Source organism: Sceloporus occidentalis, unplaced genomic scaffold, assembly GCF_023333645.1.
Source record: "Sceloporus occidentalis isolate IW3139 unplaced genomic scaffold, rSceOcc1.0.p SCAF_14, whole genome shotgun sequence".
NCBI classification, from domain to species: Eukaryota; Metazoa; Chordata; class Lepidosauria; order Squamata; family Phrynosomatidae; genus Sceloporus; species Sceloporus occidentalis.
The window spans coordinates 18,940,038-18,958,250 of record NW_028316994.1 but is presented as its reverse complement, the minus strand read 5'-3'; the positions used below and the strand labels follow the sequence as shown (position 1 = coordinate 18,958,250).

The 18,213-nt window shown below is 45.9% G+C and overlaps 1 protein-coding gene across 3 annotated transcripts in view; it reads right to left on the bottom strand.

The window, feature by feature from the left end:
• The window catches only part of LOC149304373 (phosphatidylinositol 4,5-bisphosphate 3-kinase catalytic subunit alpha isoform-like), a 36,376-nt gene extending 23,532 nt beyond the window's left edge, over nt 1–12,844 (bottom strand). For 2 of the 3 annotated variants that reach the window (XM_089480099.1, XM_089480101.1), the window contains exons 1-6: nt 12,590–12,844; nt 11,288–11,511; nt 7,480–7,742; nt 6,286–6,448; nt 3,722–3,931; nt 653–903 (exon numbers count right to left, since the gene is read on the bottom strand). In XM_089480099.1, coding sequence (XP_089336225.1) covers nt 653–903; nt 3,722–3,931; nt 6,286–6,448; nt 7,480–7,668 — 813 coding nt within the window. In that variant the 5' untranslated portion in view covers nt 7,669–7,742; nt 11,288–11,511; nt 12,590–12,844. Of the gene's footprint in view, nt 1–652; nt 904–3,721; nt 3,932–6,285; nt 6,449–7,479; nt 7,743–11,283; nt 11,512–12,589 lie in introns of all 3 variants that reach the window. The other variant, XM_089480100.1, reaches the window with a different exon arrangement.
• Nucleotides 12,845–18,213: the final 5,369 nt, after the last annotated feature.

Sequence of the window (18,213 nt, the reverse complement as noted above, 5' to 3'; positions counted from 1 at the left end):
TTGTGTGCATTCAAGTTATTTCTGTCTCATGGAAACCCTAAGGTGAACCTATCCTGGGGTTTTCTTGGCAAGAGAAGTTGAGAAGGGATTCTCCTTTGCCTTCCCCTGAGGCTGAGAGAGTGAGCTTCATGGCCCAGCTGGGTATTGAATCTATGGCGGGGTACAGACCACCAGAAAGAGGAGCCAGGGAGGCGCTTCTCTTTGCTGCGCAGCAGTGCCGCAGCAACCAGACTGTGTGACGCTGCTGCGCAGCAAAAAAGGAGCAGTAAAAAGAGGCTCCTTTTTGCTGCGCAGCTGCGCCTCAGCAAACCTGCAATAACGCCCCGATGGCGTCACAGCTGTGCAGCCCTGTTTGGACACTGCGCAACTGCGACATCATAGCTGTGTGCCCCGTGTGGGTGGTGCTGCGCAGCTGCGACACCCTCGTTACGTGCGAGGGTTGCTGGGCGTGTGGGCGCTCCACCCACCAAGCAACCCTTGCACGTAATGAGGGCGCCGCAAAGGCCCATCTGTTGAGGGCCTTAGTCCCCAGAGCCATAGTCCAACGTTCAAACCACTACACCATGCTGACCCTCAATAGTGAGACTAAGCCCTTGCAAAAAGTGTAATGAGAGGAGAAAGGGGCATCTGTGGTCAGAAAGGGCCCGCTTACCTTGTACTGGCTGAGAGGGTATTTCTCAAGCAAATACTCGTCGCAGCCGCAGACCTTGAGGAGGTACTTCCCCTGGTACTCCTGGACGCACAGGCGCAGCTGCTCCGGCGACAGGTGCATGCTCCGGGTCTTCTTCCGGATGGCCTCGGCTATCACCTGCTCCGGCAGCGCGTCGTGTGGGGTCTTGAGGGTGTATTTCTGTTTGTCGTTGTTTGGAGACACAATAACCCAAATGGTAACTATGATCCGACCTTCGGGAGATGGAAGGGGAAGGGAGGGGAGAAGCAGGACAAGCAACCGTCATTTCGGGATGAAACAGTATGGCAGGGAGGGGTAGCACAAGGGACTTGGCAGGGGGAAACCCCCAAAGCTTGGCTCAGTTAAGTCATTACTCCCCCCCCCCCCCCGACTTCCCTTCCCAAAAGAATGGTCCCTCGCCACTGGCCAACACTTTGGAAGCTGAGAAAGTGTCAAGGACCTAAAGAATGTTTGCACATTTCATGAGAAAGGGGGGTCTTGACACATCTCCACACATTATGACCGTTTTTGCACATTTTATTATTTTTGGCCCTACTTTTTGGGGGGCTTCAAAAATCTGTTAACACAAATTTATTGTACTGGATATGTATGCATCCACAAATATATAAACATACTATGGACCCTCAGCATCCGCTGGGGTTTTGTTCCAGGACCCTCCATGGATACCCAAATCTGTAGATGCTCAAGTCCCACTAAATATAGTATACAAAGGCAAAAATCAAAAGGTGTACATTTTGGAATATATATATATATATATATATTCAAGCTGTGATTGGTTGAATCCATGGATAAAGAAATCTGTGGAGATGGAGGGCCAACTGTATATAGTTGTCTGGTTCTGAGTTCCCTCTGATTTCCTGCCATGATGTATAGCTAGAAAAATGTGTTGCTTGCTTGCAGTGTTTTAATGCTGTATTAGTTAAGTAGTGGATGATGGGAATGGTTGTCACCAATTCTTGATGGTGTTGGATGAGTATTCCTCAAGATGGTTAGCAAGTATGGAGTTGGAAGGAAAGACAACCCTAGGAAGAGAGGTAATGCAAAAATGCTTTCCTTTACAGGTGAATAAAATATCAGCCCACTCAAACTTTGAATTGCTATGTGTTTAAAGTATGCAGTGTAAGCATTGTAAATTTGCACCTGGCAACCTAAGTCTGCTGGAAACATCTTTGGTTTCTGAATAAAGTTTTGCAGTGCACTACTGAAGCTTAACTTTCAGAACCAAAGTAATTCTGTACATGATACTAGTGTTTGCCATTCATTTATGCCGGGTAAAACGAAATGTTTTTTTGTGTGTGTATGTGCAAAATACAACAATTTTTTTTTTTTGGGGGGGGGGGGGACAACAACATATTTTTCTACAAAATGCAATGTTTTTCCTGAAATGAATTTTTCACGTACAAAGTCATAAAATGCAATAATAATAATAATAATAATAATAATAATAGAAAAAAAAGTGCAAACTGTCTCACCAACTCAACCACCAGGATGAAAACTTTTGACATTTTTAATTCTCAAGTATGAGAACAAAATAAGATTTGAATGCCTTGAAAGTGGCTTCAGAAACAAGGTCCCCGGCTCTCTATCGCCAGCCCTCAACTGCAGAAAGTTCCCAACTTGGGGCCAGCCTTCCATCTTCTCCTTGCAAAATATTACAAGGAGGCATCTCATTGCTTTAAAAAATAAAGATGAATAAAAGGAAACAGGGCTCTTTCATGTGATGCATTGTGGCGGTTCTGCTGACGCCACTTTGATTTCATTCATTCCTAACCCATTTAACACTTGCGGTTTAGGGGAGTATGTGCAGGAAACGTTATCAGTTAAGAAGAAAAAGTAATCGCTGTGGGGCAGGGAAAGGGAGGAAAATGGGTCAGTCTGTCTCTCTCTGTCTCTCGCACACATGCGCACGCATACAGATACTTTCTCCCCTTATTGCTGCCTTGAGCTCCTCAGAGGAAGAAACACAAGCAGAAATACACTCATCCCTCCATATTTGCAGCTTTGATATTTGCAATTTTGATTATTCACGGATTTGATTAATGTTCTCTCTAGGAATCTCTAGGTCCTCCAGTGCAACTCTATGGTCAACTTTAAGTCAAAGATGCACTGGAGGACCTAGAGATTGCTAGAGAGAATACTCTACTAGGCCTTTGTAGCTCCTCCAACGCAGTTCTATGGTCAGTCTCTCTCAGACATTGACCACAGAGTTGCAATGAAGGACCTAGAAATTCCTAGAGAAGTGTCCTCTCAGGTAAAAACACGGTGTTTTGGTTATTTGTGGTTTTCCCATATTGACAGGGGTCTTGTGCCCCTAACCCTAGCCAATATGGAGGGACAAGTGTAATCCAGTTGGGCTCACTTGTGGCAGAGGAAAATACAGTTCACAAACTTCCTGTGGTCCTCAGGTCCAATTTTGCATCCTGAAATGCTCTCAGGAGGCCCTGAAAGCCCAAAGATGCCCCACTTAATTTGTTACACTGGCTGATTTTCCAGCCTCAAACACCCCTAAGCCATCCCAAAATGTGGTATTTTGGGTTCCCTTTACCCTTCTGCATTATGCCCCCTAAATCAGTCGTTTTCCAGCTGGAACTGAAAGTGACATTGCATCACGTCCATTCATGCCTATGGGCTGGAGATGGGGAAATGCCCTCCATCCCCTTCACAGTTGCCCATCTCTGATTAAGGTTGCATCCACACTGCAGAAACAATCCAGATTGGCACCACTTTGACTCTCATGGCTGAATGCTATGGAATTCTTGGAACTGCAGTTTGTTGGGCTCCAGAGCTCTCTGTCAGAGAAGGCTAAATGTCTAAAAAAAACCCTACCGTTCCCAGAATTCTATAGCACTGAGCCATGGCAAGTAAAGTGATTTCAAACTGGATTATTTCTGCAGTGCGGACGCAGCCTTAGAGGAAGATTACCCTTTACCTCTCTCTTTAAAGAGAGGAAAACTCTCTCCTCCCGAATATTTCCTCCCAAACAGCGGCCATCGTGTCGGCCAAGACTCCGCTTTCTGCTGCCCCACTTACCTTTGTCTAGCTTGCTGTACACGTGTTTGGGCAATTCGGGACTAGACTCCACATTGGGGGGATACACATACAAAGCCTGGCTCTGGGGCCCAGCGGACCCCCGCGTCTCCACGGCTTCGCGGCAAACCGAGAGGATGTTCCGCCGAAATTCCTGCACCTCAGGGTCCTTGACCAGTTCGAATTCGCAGATGGGCATCCCAATGGCAAACCCTGGCAGAAAGGAAGAAAAGGAGGAGGGGAGAAGGATTAGGAACGGAAAGCAGAACAGAAATGTTCCTTGGCTTTGGAAAGGGGCATCTTCCTTGACCTCGTTGGTAAAATGATGAAGTCTCATCAGATCTTTCACTTTACGGGAAATTCCCCATTGCACAGAAAATGTCATATTTGGGGAGAGAACACTGTCTTCTGTGCAAATTGTTCACCAAAATGTCCTGAGATTTTAAAAAAAAAAAAACATGACCAGAAATGAGAAAATCTTTGAAGTTTTTCATCCTTGCATAGTGGTAGGAGAGGTGGAAGATAGAAAGAAAGAAAGAAAGAAAGAAAGAAAGAAAGAAAGAAAGAGTTTATGAGTAAAGAAGTTAAAGTTTAATGATAAGAAGGTTCAAGAAAAGGAAAAATATATGTTTAAAGTTGGTAAGGGAAGGTAATGGTGTGATATTGGAGAAGGTGAAAGGTTGGAGGAAGAAATGGATAGAATAGAAAACACATAGGTAAAGGATCGGTATGTATTAATGTAAGATGCTTATTGATTTTGACATGTACGTCCTTTTTTAGATATTAACGTACATGTGAAGTTTATAAATATGGGTTTGAATGGGTTTCTATGTCTTTGTTTGTGTTGTATGTTTTATGCTGTATGTCTTTTTAAGCAATAAATATTATTAAAAATTAAAAAAAGAAGAAGAAATGTTTCATCTTTGCAAACGAGAATAAAATAAGCAAACATATACATTCCTCGGAAGGAACAGCAACCTTGAGAAATGGTCACATCTATCATGATTTGGAAAATGTCATCTTCAATTTCCAGAAACCCTGATGCTGGCCAGGAGATACAGGGATCTGTAGCTGAAAATGCAGCAACTTCTCCAAACTCTGCTATCGAGTTTGGGTCTCCTTCCTCTCGGGCAGATCCCAGAGAGTGATGCTCGGGGACAGTTGCGCCAGTAGGAGGGAGCTCACCTGTGGGGTTCCACAGGGTGCTATTCTTTCCCCGGTGTTATTTAACATCTATATCAAGCTGCTGGGTGAGATCATTCGGAGTTATGGAGCTGGGTGTTATCAGTACTCTGATGACACCCAGATCTATTTCTCCATGTCTCATTCGTCAGCCTCGAATTCTGATGGCGTCTCCTCTCAATGAATGTCTCCGGGCAGTAATGGGCTGGATGAGGAAAAACAGATTGAGGCTGAATCCAGACAAGACAGAGGTACCCACGGTAGCGGCCCTGAAACCAAGAATTGGGTTGCAACCTCCAGTCCTGGATGGGGTCACACTCTCCGTCAAGGACTGCATTCGCAGTCTGGGGGTGCTCCTTGACTCGTCGCTCCTGATGTCGAACCAGGTAAATGCGACAGTCAGGAGCGCCTGTTATCAGCTTTGGCTGATACACCAGCTGCGCCCTTTTCTGGAAGTAAGGGATCTGGAGACTGTTGTACACGCGCTGGTAACCTCACGTCTAGACTTCTGTACTGCGCTCTACATGGGGCTACCCTCGTACTTGGTCCGGAAACTGCAACTAGTACAGAATATGGCAGCCAGAGTAATTTCTGGAACATCCAGGAGGGACCATATTACCCTGGTTCTAAAGTCCCTCCACTGGCTGCCCATTAGCTTCTGGACCCAGTACAAGGTGTTGGTCATCACCTTTAAAGTCCAAACTATCTCCGGGACTGCCTTCTCCCCTACAATCCTCCCTGCACACTCCGCTCCTCTGGGAGAGACCTACTTCAGCCACAAAATCTTGGCTACCTCCCAGGGGGAATTTTCCATCGTCGCCCCCAGACTGTGGAATGGCCTCCAGATGAGCTCCATCTACTTACATCCTTAGACAGCTTTAAAAAGACTGTCAAGACGGATCTCTTCCGGCAGGCCTTTCCGGGACAGATAATCCTGGCCTCAGCAACCCTCTTCTCATGAGAGTCCCTAAGGTCCTCCCTGGAAATCTAAGTAGAATGCTACCGCAGTTTACTGTTTTGTCTTGTTTTGTTTTGTAATAACGTGTATGTGTTGATGTTGTTTAATTTGTTGGTTTTTAATTATAATTGATTTAATAACTTTTTAAGGGGGGGAGGGAAGTAGATTTTGAAGTATGATGTATTGTTTGTTATTACTGTTAGCTGCCCCGAATGACCTTAAAGAGGCGGGATATAAATTATTATTATTATTGTTATTATTATTATTATTATCCTTTGGCCCTGACCTCCCACGGCCCATGAGTCTTTCTTGGTTTAATAAAATAAATAATAATAATAATAAAATTTATTTATCTTTTCCCGCCTCTCCCTGCGGATCAAGGCAGGATGACAGCATAAAAACATATATATTACAACCTCTGGCTCACCGATCTCACGGTTGAGTATCTTCTCCTCTCGGTTTCCCACCGGCTCAATGACCTTCAGGATGGGCTGGAAGAGGCGCAGGTCGCAAAGGCGCCGCGATTCGTCAAAAAATTCTTCCCGCTCAGCTTCTTGCGTCACTCCAACGAAGATGTAGGAAGATTCCTCCTGGGAGGCAGAGGGATGAAAGAGAAAGGAAATGGGAAGCCTGAGACCAAAGGCCACCTCTCTCACCCAGGAGACCTCTCCCCCATCCACATTTAACTCAATAGATCCTCGCCATATCCATTATTATGCATTTAAAGTACTGTATATACTCATGTACAAGAAATTTTAGTCAAAAAATTGACCCAAGAAATCTGAGTCGACTTATCCATGGGTCAATGTAAATACTGTACATTGGACCCTTGTTATATGCTGGCATTTGGTTCCAAAATCCCCCGTGGATAACAAAATCTGTGGATGCTCAAGTCCCATTAAATGTAATGCTGTAGCAAAATGGTGTCCCTTATAAAAAATGGAAAATCAAGCTTTGATATTGGAAATTTATACTGTTTTTGAACATTTTCAAACCGTGGATGCTTGAATCCGTGTATAAGAAATCTGTGTATAAGAAAGGCTGACTGTGCTTTAACTCCCTCTCATATATATATATATATATATATATATATATATATATATATCTCAAAAAGGAACCATCCCCTGGTGAAAGGGAAGAGTCTAATCTGCCCTGGATGCATTGAGCCCCTTAGCATTTAGTGTGAGCACAAACAGTTATTCCTGCTGGGATTTTGCAAGTTTTCCTTTGCTTCATAAATCCTTTGTTACGTGTCCCTAAATTTTACCCTCAACTTATTCACGATCATTTCAAAATCCATAATTTTGTCCCCCAAACCTACCCTCAACTTATACATGAGGCCGACTTATAGTCAAGTATATACAGTATGCTGAAAACTTAAAAGCCCGTTGACAATGTAAACTGTCCCTCAAAACATATTCAGAAGACTTTTTCTTTTTCTTTTCTGTGATTTTAAATTTTATTTTAAAACTTTTAATAAGACTATTTCCTTTAGAAAAAGACATTGCATCTCTAGTTAGGATCCTATGTTCCTCATGAGGTCCTGGCACATTGCATGCCCCTAACTTGTGTACCTGGAAACCAAAGGCTCCTTTGTTTTTCCGCCCCTCTTCTTGCTCACCTGCAGCAGATGGAACAGGGGATATTTCCTGGCCTCCTTGAAAAGGTCGTGTTTGATGCTCAGCAGGGTGGCTTCCCGCAAGCATTCGAGGGTGACGATCATGCCGTTGGGGAGGCAGCAGTCCACCATGATCCGCGGGGGCATCAGGTGGAGGCCCCACAGCTCCCCGGAAGAGGGCCGCGGCGGCATGGCGGTGGTGGAGGGGCAGGCGGACTCCGGTACGTTGCAAAGAGATGCCTTGGGATGGCAGGGGACTAAAGCATCTTATGCACCAGGGGAGAAAAGAGAATAAGAGGGAGGTTATTGGGATTTACAGCTTAAGGATAAACCAACCTCTGCACCAAAAGCGAGACCGGCAGGACCAGAGATTGGAAAGTCACTGGCCATGCTGGATGGGGGATTCTGGGAGTCATAGAGTCGGCTCCCTACATTTGCGACTTTGATTTTTGGGGATCTAATTAATACATTTTCTCTAGGAATCTCTAAAGCAGTGGGTCTCGCTCAGCCTTTGGTCCTCCAGATGCTTTGGACTTCAGTTCCCAGAATTTCTGAGCGTTGGCCATATTGGCTGGGCCTCCTGGGAGTTGAAGTCTAAAACATCTGGAGGGTCAACAATTGAGAACCACTGCTCCAGAGAGTCTGCTCCAATGCAACTCTATGGCCAACTCTTCTCAGACGTTCTGCTGGAGGACCTGGAGACTCCTAGAGACAGCTTCTCTAGGCATTCGTAGGTCATCCTGCAAAATTCTATGGCCAACTTCCAGTGGATGCTGACCACAGAGTTGCGCTGGGAGACTAGAGATTCGTAGAGAGGTGTTCTCTCCTGTTAAAAACAACATTTTAAAACTATGTGCAGGTTTTCCACTTTCATGGGGGTCCTGTGTCCCCAAACCCAGCGAATGTGGGAGGCCCACTGTCATCCAAAAGAGAAAATCCAGCTTTCCCAAGCTCTGTGAAGGCCGCTTCCCTCCCTATCCTTGGAAGGCTGGAGAGCCCAAGTTCAGTCCATTAATAGGCCCAGCTTCTTACTGGTCAACCAAGAATAGATATAAGGACCTTCTTAGGGCTTCTCTCGAACTCACTTCCCAGAGGAGTTGGACTATCCTTTTGTAAACAATCCTTTTGATTCAGCAGACTTTTGGGACTGACTGTTGAAGGGAAAAGGGCCTTGCAAAATTTCCTTTATATCTGCTGTTTCTTTCTTTCTAATGGCCATACTTTTCTTTCTATTAATTGTTGAATTACAATGGTCCCTCCACATTCGCTTGGGATCGGAGTCAAGGATCCCTGCGTATGTGGGAAACCCTCAAATAAAACAAACACTATTCTTTTTGCCCAAGAGAACACTCCTCTAGAAATCTCCAGCTCCTCCAGTGCAACTCTATGATCAACATCTGTCAAAAGATGACCATAGACTCATGTTGGAGGACCTATAAAGGGCTAGGGAGGTGTTTTCTCTAGGAACTTCTAGGTCCTCCAGCACAACTCTATGGTCAACGTCCAGCAGAATTGCGCTGGAGGACTTAGAAATTCCTAGGGATAATGTATTAATCAAAACCACAAATAATCAAACCTGCAAAAGTCAAATGTGGAGGACCAAATGTAGCTTTTGAACATTTTAACAATGTGAATTTTTAGCTGTGTCTGTTCTAACTATTCTAAGCCGCCTTGAGTCCCAAAGTGGGGTAAAGGCAGAAAATAAAGAAACAGACAAGTAGGGATTCTGGGAGACGCAGTCCAGAAAAATAATGTTCCCCGGCTCTGGATGTGGGATCCTTAGATTAGGTCCATCTTCTACAAACAGTGTCCTCTAGATTTATTTGCAACTTCCAGAATCCTTTGGACGCCTATCAGGAGGAATGTATGGGATGATTTGATGCAACTCAGCGCTTCTTCTGCCCTGATTCAAACTTGCATTATCAAACCACTAATAAGATAACATGATCTTAAAAGCAAAAATAGACCCAACCTAAGTGGTTTTTTCATAAAACAAACACATTTGAATAAATCTGGATTAAAGCAGGCCCAGGGAAGATTAGCCCCTGGTTGCCAAAATTTAAATGGATCAATGATTGCAACACTTCCAGAAAGTGCTCCTGGTTTAGGCCAAGGGTTTGAGGAACCTCCCTGAGTAGGAGAAGAAGCAGAGAATATCCTTTCTATGGGGGCCTTTGTCTGAATGTGGGATACGAAGGGTATTCTCTGTGGGATAATGGATGTCCGAGTGAAGGAAACTGGCTTGCATTGAGACAGACCCTGGGTCCATCTGGGCCTATTCTGTCAATTCTGACTGGCAACAGCTACAGATCTCCAGGGTTTTCACCAGGAGATCTTTCCTAAACACCTGGAGATGTTGCCGGGAACTGAACCTTGGACCTTCTGTATAGGAACGTAGGTTGTTGCCCTTACAATGAGACAGACTCTTGTCCCATCTAGCCCAGTAGAATAATAGAATCATAGAGTTGGAAGAGACCACAAGGGCCATCCAGTCTAAATCCTTTCTGCCATGCAGGAAATCCAAATCAAAGCATCCCCGACAGATGGCCATCCAGCCTCCATTTGAAGACCTCCAAGGAGGGAGACTCCACTACACTTGGAGGAAGGAGTGTTTTCTTCTGTTGAACAGCCCTTACTCTCAGGAAGTTCCTCCTAATGTTGAGCTAGAATCTCTTTTCCCGGAGCTTGCATCCTTTGCTCCATTGGGTCCTATTCTCTGGAGCTGGAGAAAACAAGCTTGCTCCCTCCTCAATATGGCATCCCTTCAAGTATTTAAACAGGGCTCTCATATCACCTCTTAACCTTCTCTTCTCCAGGCTAAATACACCCAGCTGCCTCGGTCTCTCCTCACAGGGCTTTACAGTTTCCAGACCCTTCACCATTTTGGCTGCCCTCCTTTGGACACATGGCTCCAGTTTCTCAACATCCTTTTTGAATTGTGAGCCCAGAACTGGACACAATATTCTTGACCAAAGCAGAATAGAATAGTGGCACTATTGCTTCCCTTGATCTAGAGACAATACCTCTATTGATGCAACCTAAAATCGCATTGGGCTTTTTAGCTGTTGACTCATGTTCAACTTGTGGTCTACCAGATCCCTTTCACATGTAGACGTCTCTCATTCAGACAGGTGTCCCCCATAATCCTATATCTGTGCATTTTGTTTTTCCGCCCCAAGTGCAGTACCTTACATTTCTGTTCCCTTTTGGGGCACAAGGGGGGCTTATAGGGTTATAGGTGAAGATTTCTCATGCACAGACCTTGTTACTGGAAAAGCTCTTCACTGTTCTGCTTCGTTCCAACAAGATGAGAAAAACTCCTGCACAAAACACACCTCTGGTTGCATCCCATGGCATGCATGTATGCTAACCTCACATTACACAAACAACACAGTGTAGTGGTTTGAGCGTTGGACTAGGACTCTGGAGACCCAGGTTTGAATCCCGACTCAGCCATAAATCCCAGTGGGTGGCCTTGGGCAAGTCAGATCCTCTCAGCCTCAGAGGAAGGCCATGGCAAACTCCCTCCATAGAAACTTGCCAAGAAAACCCCATAATAAGGTTGCCATAAGCCAGAAATGGCTTGAAGAAACACATAACAATAACGTCATCGTTTTGGGGCAACAGAGATGTTTTTAAACAATCCTACACCATCTTGTTTTGTGTGAGCAGACCTGATTGTTATTTCTCTCTTACACAGACACAGAGACACACAAAAACACATCAAGCCTGGGGATCTTTTTCAACTGCATCTCTTCCAAAGAATACAACCAAGACACGCATCAGTGCCACCCGCCCCAGACTTACTTACTCTCGAGTAACGGATGGGAAATGAGTCGGATTTGGCAGCAGAGGTTTCCGTGTCTGTGTGTGTGTGTGGTTGTGTGTCTTTAAAGGCTGGATGAATGGGCCAGATCCCAAGGTTTTCCTTAGGAAGAAAGGTTCCTGCTGAGGCCAGTTCTGGATCCTGCAGCCATCCCTCTCCTTTGCCAACCGAGCATTTTCCCTCCGTCTCTTGCCTTCCGCAGTCCAGAACTGTGGCAAAAATAAAGGAGGATGAGGACAACAACAACAATTAAAGTGACATTATAAAGGAGGAAGAGGGAAGGAAGGAGAGATTGAGGAGGAGGAAAGGGATAGGAAGGAAGGAGAGATGGAAGAGGAGAAAATAATAGGAAGGAAGGAAGGAAGGAAGGAAGGAAGGAAGGAAGGAAGGAGAGATTGAATGAAGAAAGGAAGCAAGGAAGCAAAGAAGGAGACACTGAGGAGGAGAAAAGAATTGGAAGGATGGAATGAAGGAAGGAGATTGAAGAGGAGAAAAAAATAAGAAGGAAGGAAGAAGAGATTGAAGAGGAGAAAATAACAGGAAGGAGAAAGAGATTGAGAAAATAACAGGAAGGAAGGAGAGAGAGATTGAGAAGGAGAAAAGAATAGGAAGGAGAGACTGAGGAGGAAAGGAATATGAAAGGAGAGATAGAGGAGGAGAAAAGAATAGGAAGGAAGGAAGGAAGGAAGGAAGGAAGGAAGGAAGGAAGGCTGTTTGGGGGAGGAAGGGACAGACTGCCCTCCCCAGAGTCCAAAACATCTGCATACATCTCTGAAAGAGCTGCTTTAAAAAAGGGGAGGAAAGAAGACTACGGTCCCCTTCCAAGCCAACCCCCCCCCCAAGGTTCTTTCCATTGACCTGAACCATTCTCTGTGCCTGAAAAATGTATCAGGAGAAGGCATTGGGAAAGAGGGGGGCTGTTATGGCTGGCTTTGACGCATGCTTTGCAAATCTTGCAGCAGAGGAAGAGATGTTTTCAAATACGGAGTGGAGGTTTGGGGAAAGGAGGGGGGTCCATCTGGAGGAGACCCTGAAGGAGAAGGAGAAGGAGAAGAAGAAGAAGAAGAAGGGCAGAGGAGGATGCCCCAGCAGCCCCGGCAGCAGCCCTCCTCCTCGCCCTGAAGCCCCAGCAGCATCCTCCCCTGGACCTTGTTCTGGGGAGGAAGCAGAGGGGGATGCCAACATCCGCTGGAGGAAAGGAAGGCAGGCAGGCAGGCAGGCAGGCAGGCAGGCAGGCAGGCAGGCAGGAAGGAAGGGATTTTGTAACAAAAGGAGGAGGCTACTTACAGGCTGCTGGGCTGAGAAAGCTCAGGATGATGGGCTTTGTTGGGGGACGAGGCTCTTGCTCAGCCTTCTTTCTGCCAGGGATGCCAACATCCCAGCTCTCTTCCTCTTCTTCCTCCTCTTCCTTTTCCCAGCAGCAGCAGCAGCAGCAGCAAGGAAAAGAAAAAGGAAAAGAGAGCGAAAAGAGGGTGGGCTTCCCCCCCCCTCTCTCTCTCTCTGTTTTCTGCTGCTGCAAATGGTGTGTATCCGGCAGAGGAAAGCACGGATTTCCGTTGGGTCCAGCTGGGAGGGAAGAAAGCAAGAGGGCCAGAGCACTAGGCAAAGGCAAAGGCAAAGGCAGAGCAGCAGAGCCTCTGTCTGGACGGAGATGCCTTTGCTGGCAGCAGCTGCAAGGCTTGGAGCAAGCCAAGGCACAGCAGCAACCCCAGGCAGCCCCCCTCCAGCCCAGTTCCTTTGGGGTCTCTCTAATGGGGGGCTGGGAGAGGGGCCCAGGAAGGAAAGCAGCCTTGCAAAGATTGCCATTCGCCCCCCCCCCCCGTGTTCCTCCTCTGCCAGGGAAGGTTTGGGGGCCAGAGCCCAAAAGGGACTCAGCCCTCTTTGTGGACAGTCATCCAGACAAACACAAAGATTGCTTGCCACTCTGGGGTTGTGTGTTGTTGATTCTGCAGACATTTATTTATTATATTTGGGGGGGGGGGGGGGAGATCTGACCATAACAATAATAATAATAATATATTGATATTGGGCGTCTCCAATCAGATCAAAGCAGTGAACATCATTAAAATGCAGTGACACACATCCATAAGCCCTAAACCTGCCCATCCCCAAGAAAAGCCAGATTCCAGTTCTAAGCTAAGCAGGGACCAGGGAGGGAGGCCACTGGGAGGCCGCTCTGGGACAGAGGAGGCTTTGCAAGGGCACACTTTGGGGCTCCTTGTGGTTTTGCAAGGCCAACACTCAACCTAGAATGGGACTAAGAGAGACACGGTTCTCTCCCTGACCCCTTTTCTACCCCAAAGCCCAGCCAAGAGCCCTGGGATGGGAAAGGGGTTTGGCACATATTATACCGTTTCAGCCTTTGGGGGACACCTTTCTGTTGTGTCTCGCTCCAGCTCCCATCATCCCCAGCCAGCCTTGGCCTTGTTGGTTGGGCGTAATGGGTGAGGAGTTGGTCGAGCCAGAGGATGACCCTTGTTCGAATCCCTGCTGAGAGCCATGAAAAAGAGGGGAACACTTGGCCTGTTTTTCAGCCACGTTGGGACAGAGGATGACCGTTGTGGGTAGACTTGAGTTCGAATCCCTGCCGAGAGCTGTGAAACCAAGAGTGACACTGGGCCTATTTTTCAGCCAAGTCTACCTCTCAGGATTGTTGTTGAGGGTAAAACAGGGCACAGGCCAGTCTGAGCTTCTTGGGGTAAAAACGAGGCTGAAACACGACAGATAAGTTGGAAAAGTGGAATCGAACACCATCCAACATTTTGCAAGTAAGACCTGGGACATGTTTGTGTCCAAGTGGCATCAAGAGTGTGGTCAAGAGGGCAAAAGTCCTTAGCAAGGAAGGGCATCGCGTATTGAGGAGAGTCTGCAGCAGTTTGCTTTTGCCTGAGAAAGAGCCTGCGCCTTCCTCTCCTCTCTACCACACCAGTCAGGTCCAAAACGCACTGCCAAAATAATCCAGTTTGCGACCGCTTTGACTGCCCTGGCTGAATGCTAGGGAATTCTGGGAAGTGTAGTTTTGTGAGGCATTTAGCCTTCCCTGTCAGAGAGCTCTGGTGCCACAACAATCTACAGTTCCCAGGACTCCCTAGCACTGAGTCAGGGCCGTTAAAAGTGCTTTTACGCTGGATTATTTCAGTGGTGTGTTCTGCCCCAAACTGGATAATTTCTGCAGCGCTTTAGACCAAACTCAATTATTTCTGCAGCCATCGGAGTAGGCTGAAGACAAAGGGAGGCAACAGAGGATCAATCAGGACGATTCCTGCCTAATCTGGACGGATGTATAGTACAGATTTGGACCATTTTGGAACCCATGGGATCTTTCAGTCAGGACACACGGTCCGTTCTGCCGGGTGCATCCAAAAGTCTGTCTATCCTCTTGCTATTTTTTGGGTTTTTCCCTCTGGTCCTAGAGATAAAGGATAATGTATAGCTGCCTCGTTGTGACTAATAGGCCTTCCTTATAGCCTTCTCAGGGCTGGATTTGCCTGGGAAGCCTCCCAGGTTGGCATCTGATCCGTGGCTTCGTTTTGTGGCAGCAAAAACTCTGATTTGGGTGGAGAAATATTCCCTTCTCTCTGGCCTGAATCTCCTTCCCTCTCATCGTTTTCAAAGGATGGGATCCCCTTTTGACTTCTGGAAAGAAAGAAGGGGGAAAAACACCTCCTTTTCTAACTTTTCCCACTCCATGCATCATCATTTTATACATTTCTCTCCTTTTTTCTCTCCTTACTCCTCTCTTTTCTGTCTCCAGCTGCAGAAATAATTCTAACCAACGCCACTTTTTAACTGGTATGATATTCTCTAAACCATAGTTTTGTGAGGGGTTTCTCACATGAAGGAGATCGGGAGTTTATCCCACAAATATCCTGGGGGGAAATAGTGTAATTACGCAAAATGATTTCGCATGCCGTCGCACAGAACCCACCATTAAAGTGGTCACCAAGAAGCATTAACACATATCTTTTTACTTCTGGGATTTTGGCAACAATGCATTTCCAACATTGCTTTACTTGTGCAACTGAGTGTGATAATCATTTGCACCATTGCTCCCTGTTTCCGCTTCATTTGCAGGATGCTTTAAATGCACTTTAATGTCAATATCAGACATTTAGCTTTCTCTATATCAGAGAGTCCTGGTGCCACAACAAACTACAAAATCCCAGGATTCCATAGCACCAAGCCACGGCTGTTAAAGTGGCGCCAAACCACATTAATTCTGCATTTTGGATGAAGATGCCTTCCTGAGCTAAACTGCTGCAAAGACAATAGTCACAACCAACAGAAATGAGTTGAGTGTTTTAGCTGTGCTTTACTTTCTTTTCCAGCTCTGGCGGTGTAACCAGAAGCACGCACAATTGTGTTACACAACCAAACTGTTTAAGAACATATTTATCCTGAATGTTCTGTTTTGCCTTGTGCCTTTCTCTCAAGGCTGGCCTGAAACCGGGGGCTTTTCTATTCAGCGGCTTTTCCCAATTATCCTTCACATGCAAACTGCCCTAACAAGCCACAGACTGGGTCCGTATTTCTCCCCAAGCCTCTCCGCCAAACTCTCTCCGTTTTCGTTAGTTCAGGTCAACTCGGGATACAGGGGACGCTGGGAGGTATTGATTGTCTGACGCTCCACTTGGCCCTTGTTTACACTCACTTGCCTTTGCAACCCTGCAAAGGGGTCTGTCACACTGGGGATAATTGCAGCTTGGAGAGATTAAAGTACATTTAAAACATCCTGCAAACAAAATGGTGAGTAACTGCACAAATGATTATCACATGCAATTGCGCAAATAAAGCAATACCAGAAATGCATTGTTGGAAATGAAATCCCAAAAGTAAAAAGATGCGCTTTAATGCTTCTTTGTGACCGCTTTAATGGCGGGTTTTGTGCGACCGTCGTGTGAAATCGTTTCGCATAATTACGAGATTTTTCCAGGATATTCACAGGATAAACTCCCAATCTCCCAAGAGAACATGAGCATCAACATGAGATGCAAGAGGCTTGTTTAGCAAGAGTTGTTGTGACAGGGATCCATTTTTGTTATTGTGTGCCTTCATGTCACTTCTGACTATGGTGAACCTGTCACAAGGTTTTCTTTGCAAGATCTGTTCAGAGAAGGTTTCCGTTTGCCTTCCTCTGAGGCTGAGAGAGTGTGACTTGGACATGTTACTCACTGACTTGTCGTCTGGTCTTGCTATCTCTCAGTTGTCCCACCTGTTGTTGTTAATAAAAAATAATGTAATAGTAGAAAAACCTAAAGGGGACATATAAGAGGAGACTTTGTAGGGAAGTCAGGAACCATTGGGATTAAACTGGGAGCATACTGGTGTGGTGGTTTGAGCATTGGACTATAACTCTGGAGAGATCAGAGTTCAAATCCCAGTTTAGCCAGGTAAACCCACTGGGTGACTTGGGTGAGTCACACTTTCTCAGCCTCAAAGGAAGGTAATGGCAAACCTCCTCTGAAGAAACGTTGGCCTCATTTCCACTATGTTTTAAACCGGTTTGCAAATCGGTTTAAATGACCCTGGTTTGCACTTGAACTGAATGGCTGAAGCGATTCGGGGGGGGGGGGGGGGGGCATGTGCTAGACCCATTTAACCTGCATCTTTTTGATGCTGATTTTTTCCGCTTCTTTTTTGATAAATCGATTCTGCGCAAATGTGACCCAGATGTGGATCAGAATCGATTTCAAGAATCAGATTCACAAATCGATTCAGTGTCAGTGTGAATGAGATGTAGATCGGAATTGATTTACTATGACATGAGAAAGGGTCGCTGGGTGGAGAAGTGGGAATTAACAACCTGTGTTCTCCTGCCCTTTGATGCTTGTACGGAAGTACGTAAAAGCAATTGCAGTGATGGACGGAGGAAAACAAACAATCCCGCTGAAAACACTTCAAATTGAACCAATTCATTTGTCAATGTGAACCACAAGTGGGTTATTTTATTTTACAGCAAGAAAATGCCATTGGGTCAAATGTAGTGTGAACCATGTGCTCCGCTGCCGAACTGACCCATCAATTCACACAACAGCAATAACAACAACATGCATGAGGGCAGAACATTGTGTCATTTTTGTTTTACCAGTCATTAAAGAATGCTTTAAATAAATAATAAGACTGTGGCATACATGGGGCTGGAAGCCAGGAACTTCTAATTACTATTTTGGTGCCTCAGACATCCAAACTGCCTTCTCTCAGCGGGTGCCAAAGGAGGAGGAAGTCCATTTGGTCTGATTTCCAGCTTCCCCGCAGTAGCCAACTTAAATACACCAAAGAACAGGAAGTAGTAGTGCTACTTTTGGACTACAACTCCCATGCTCCTGGTGTATGCTTTGAGGAGCTGCTGTAGTCCGAAGGGAACTTGGGCCCTAAGCGCAGGAAGGCAACAGCCTGGTGCAGTGCCTGATTACTCCAACAGAAAAGGCTTGGCATTTGTGGGGGTTTTCTTTAAAGGCAGGCTGTGAGCTTAGGTTTCAAATAGCCTTTATTTTAAAAAAGGAAGGAATGTACCCAAATTGTTGGGAGTTCATGCAGCGTTTTTGGGTCGTGACTCAGCATTTGGCTCCTTCAACGGACGATAAATTCCAGACGAAATATGCTACTCTTCTAGAAGTTGGGAAATGCTCTTTTTTCTGGCCTGCCGGTCAGCGGGGTTTGTCCTCTGATGTGCAGATGACCGAATGATCGCTCAGGGCAGAATCCTTTAGGAGAGACAGGAGGCATTGGGACATTTCTGTGGTTTGCTTGCCTTCTTCCCTGCCTTTTCGCTCGGACAGAGTAGCCCACAATGGCTATCAAAGAGGAGTAAAACCAAATTCAAAATGGGAAAGCCTCACAAAATTGCATGCAGCCACAGCGAAAGCAAATCTGACATGGCCGACTGGAAGAAGATGAAGAGAAAGCATCGA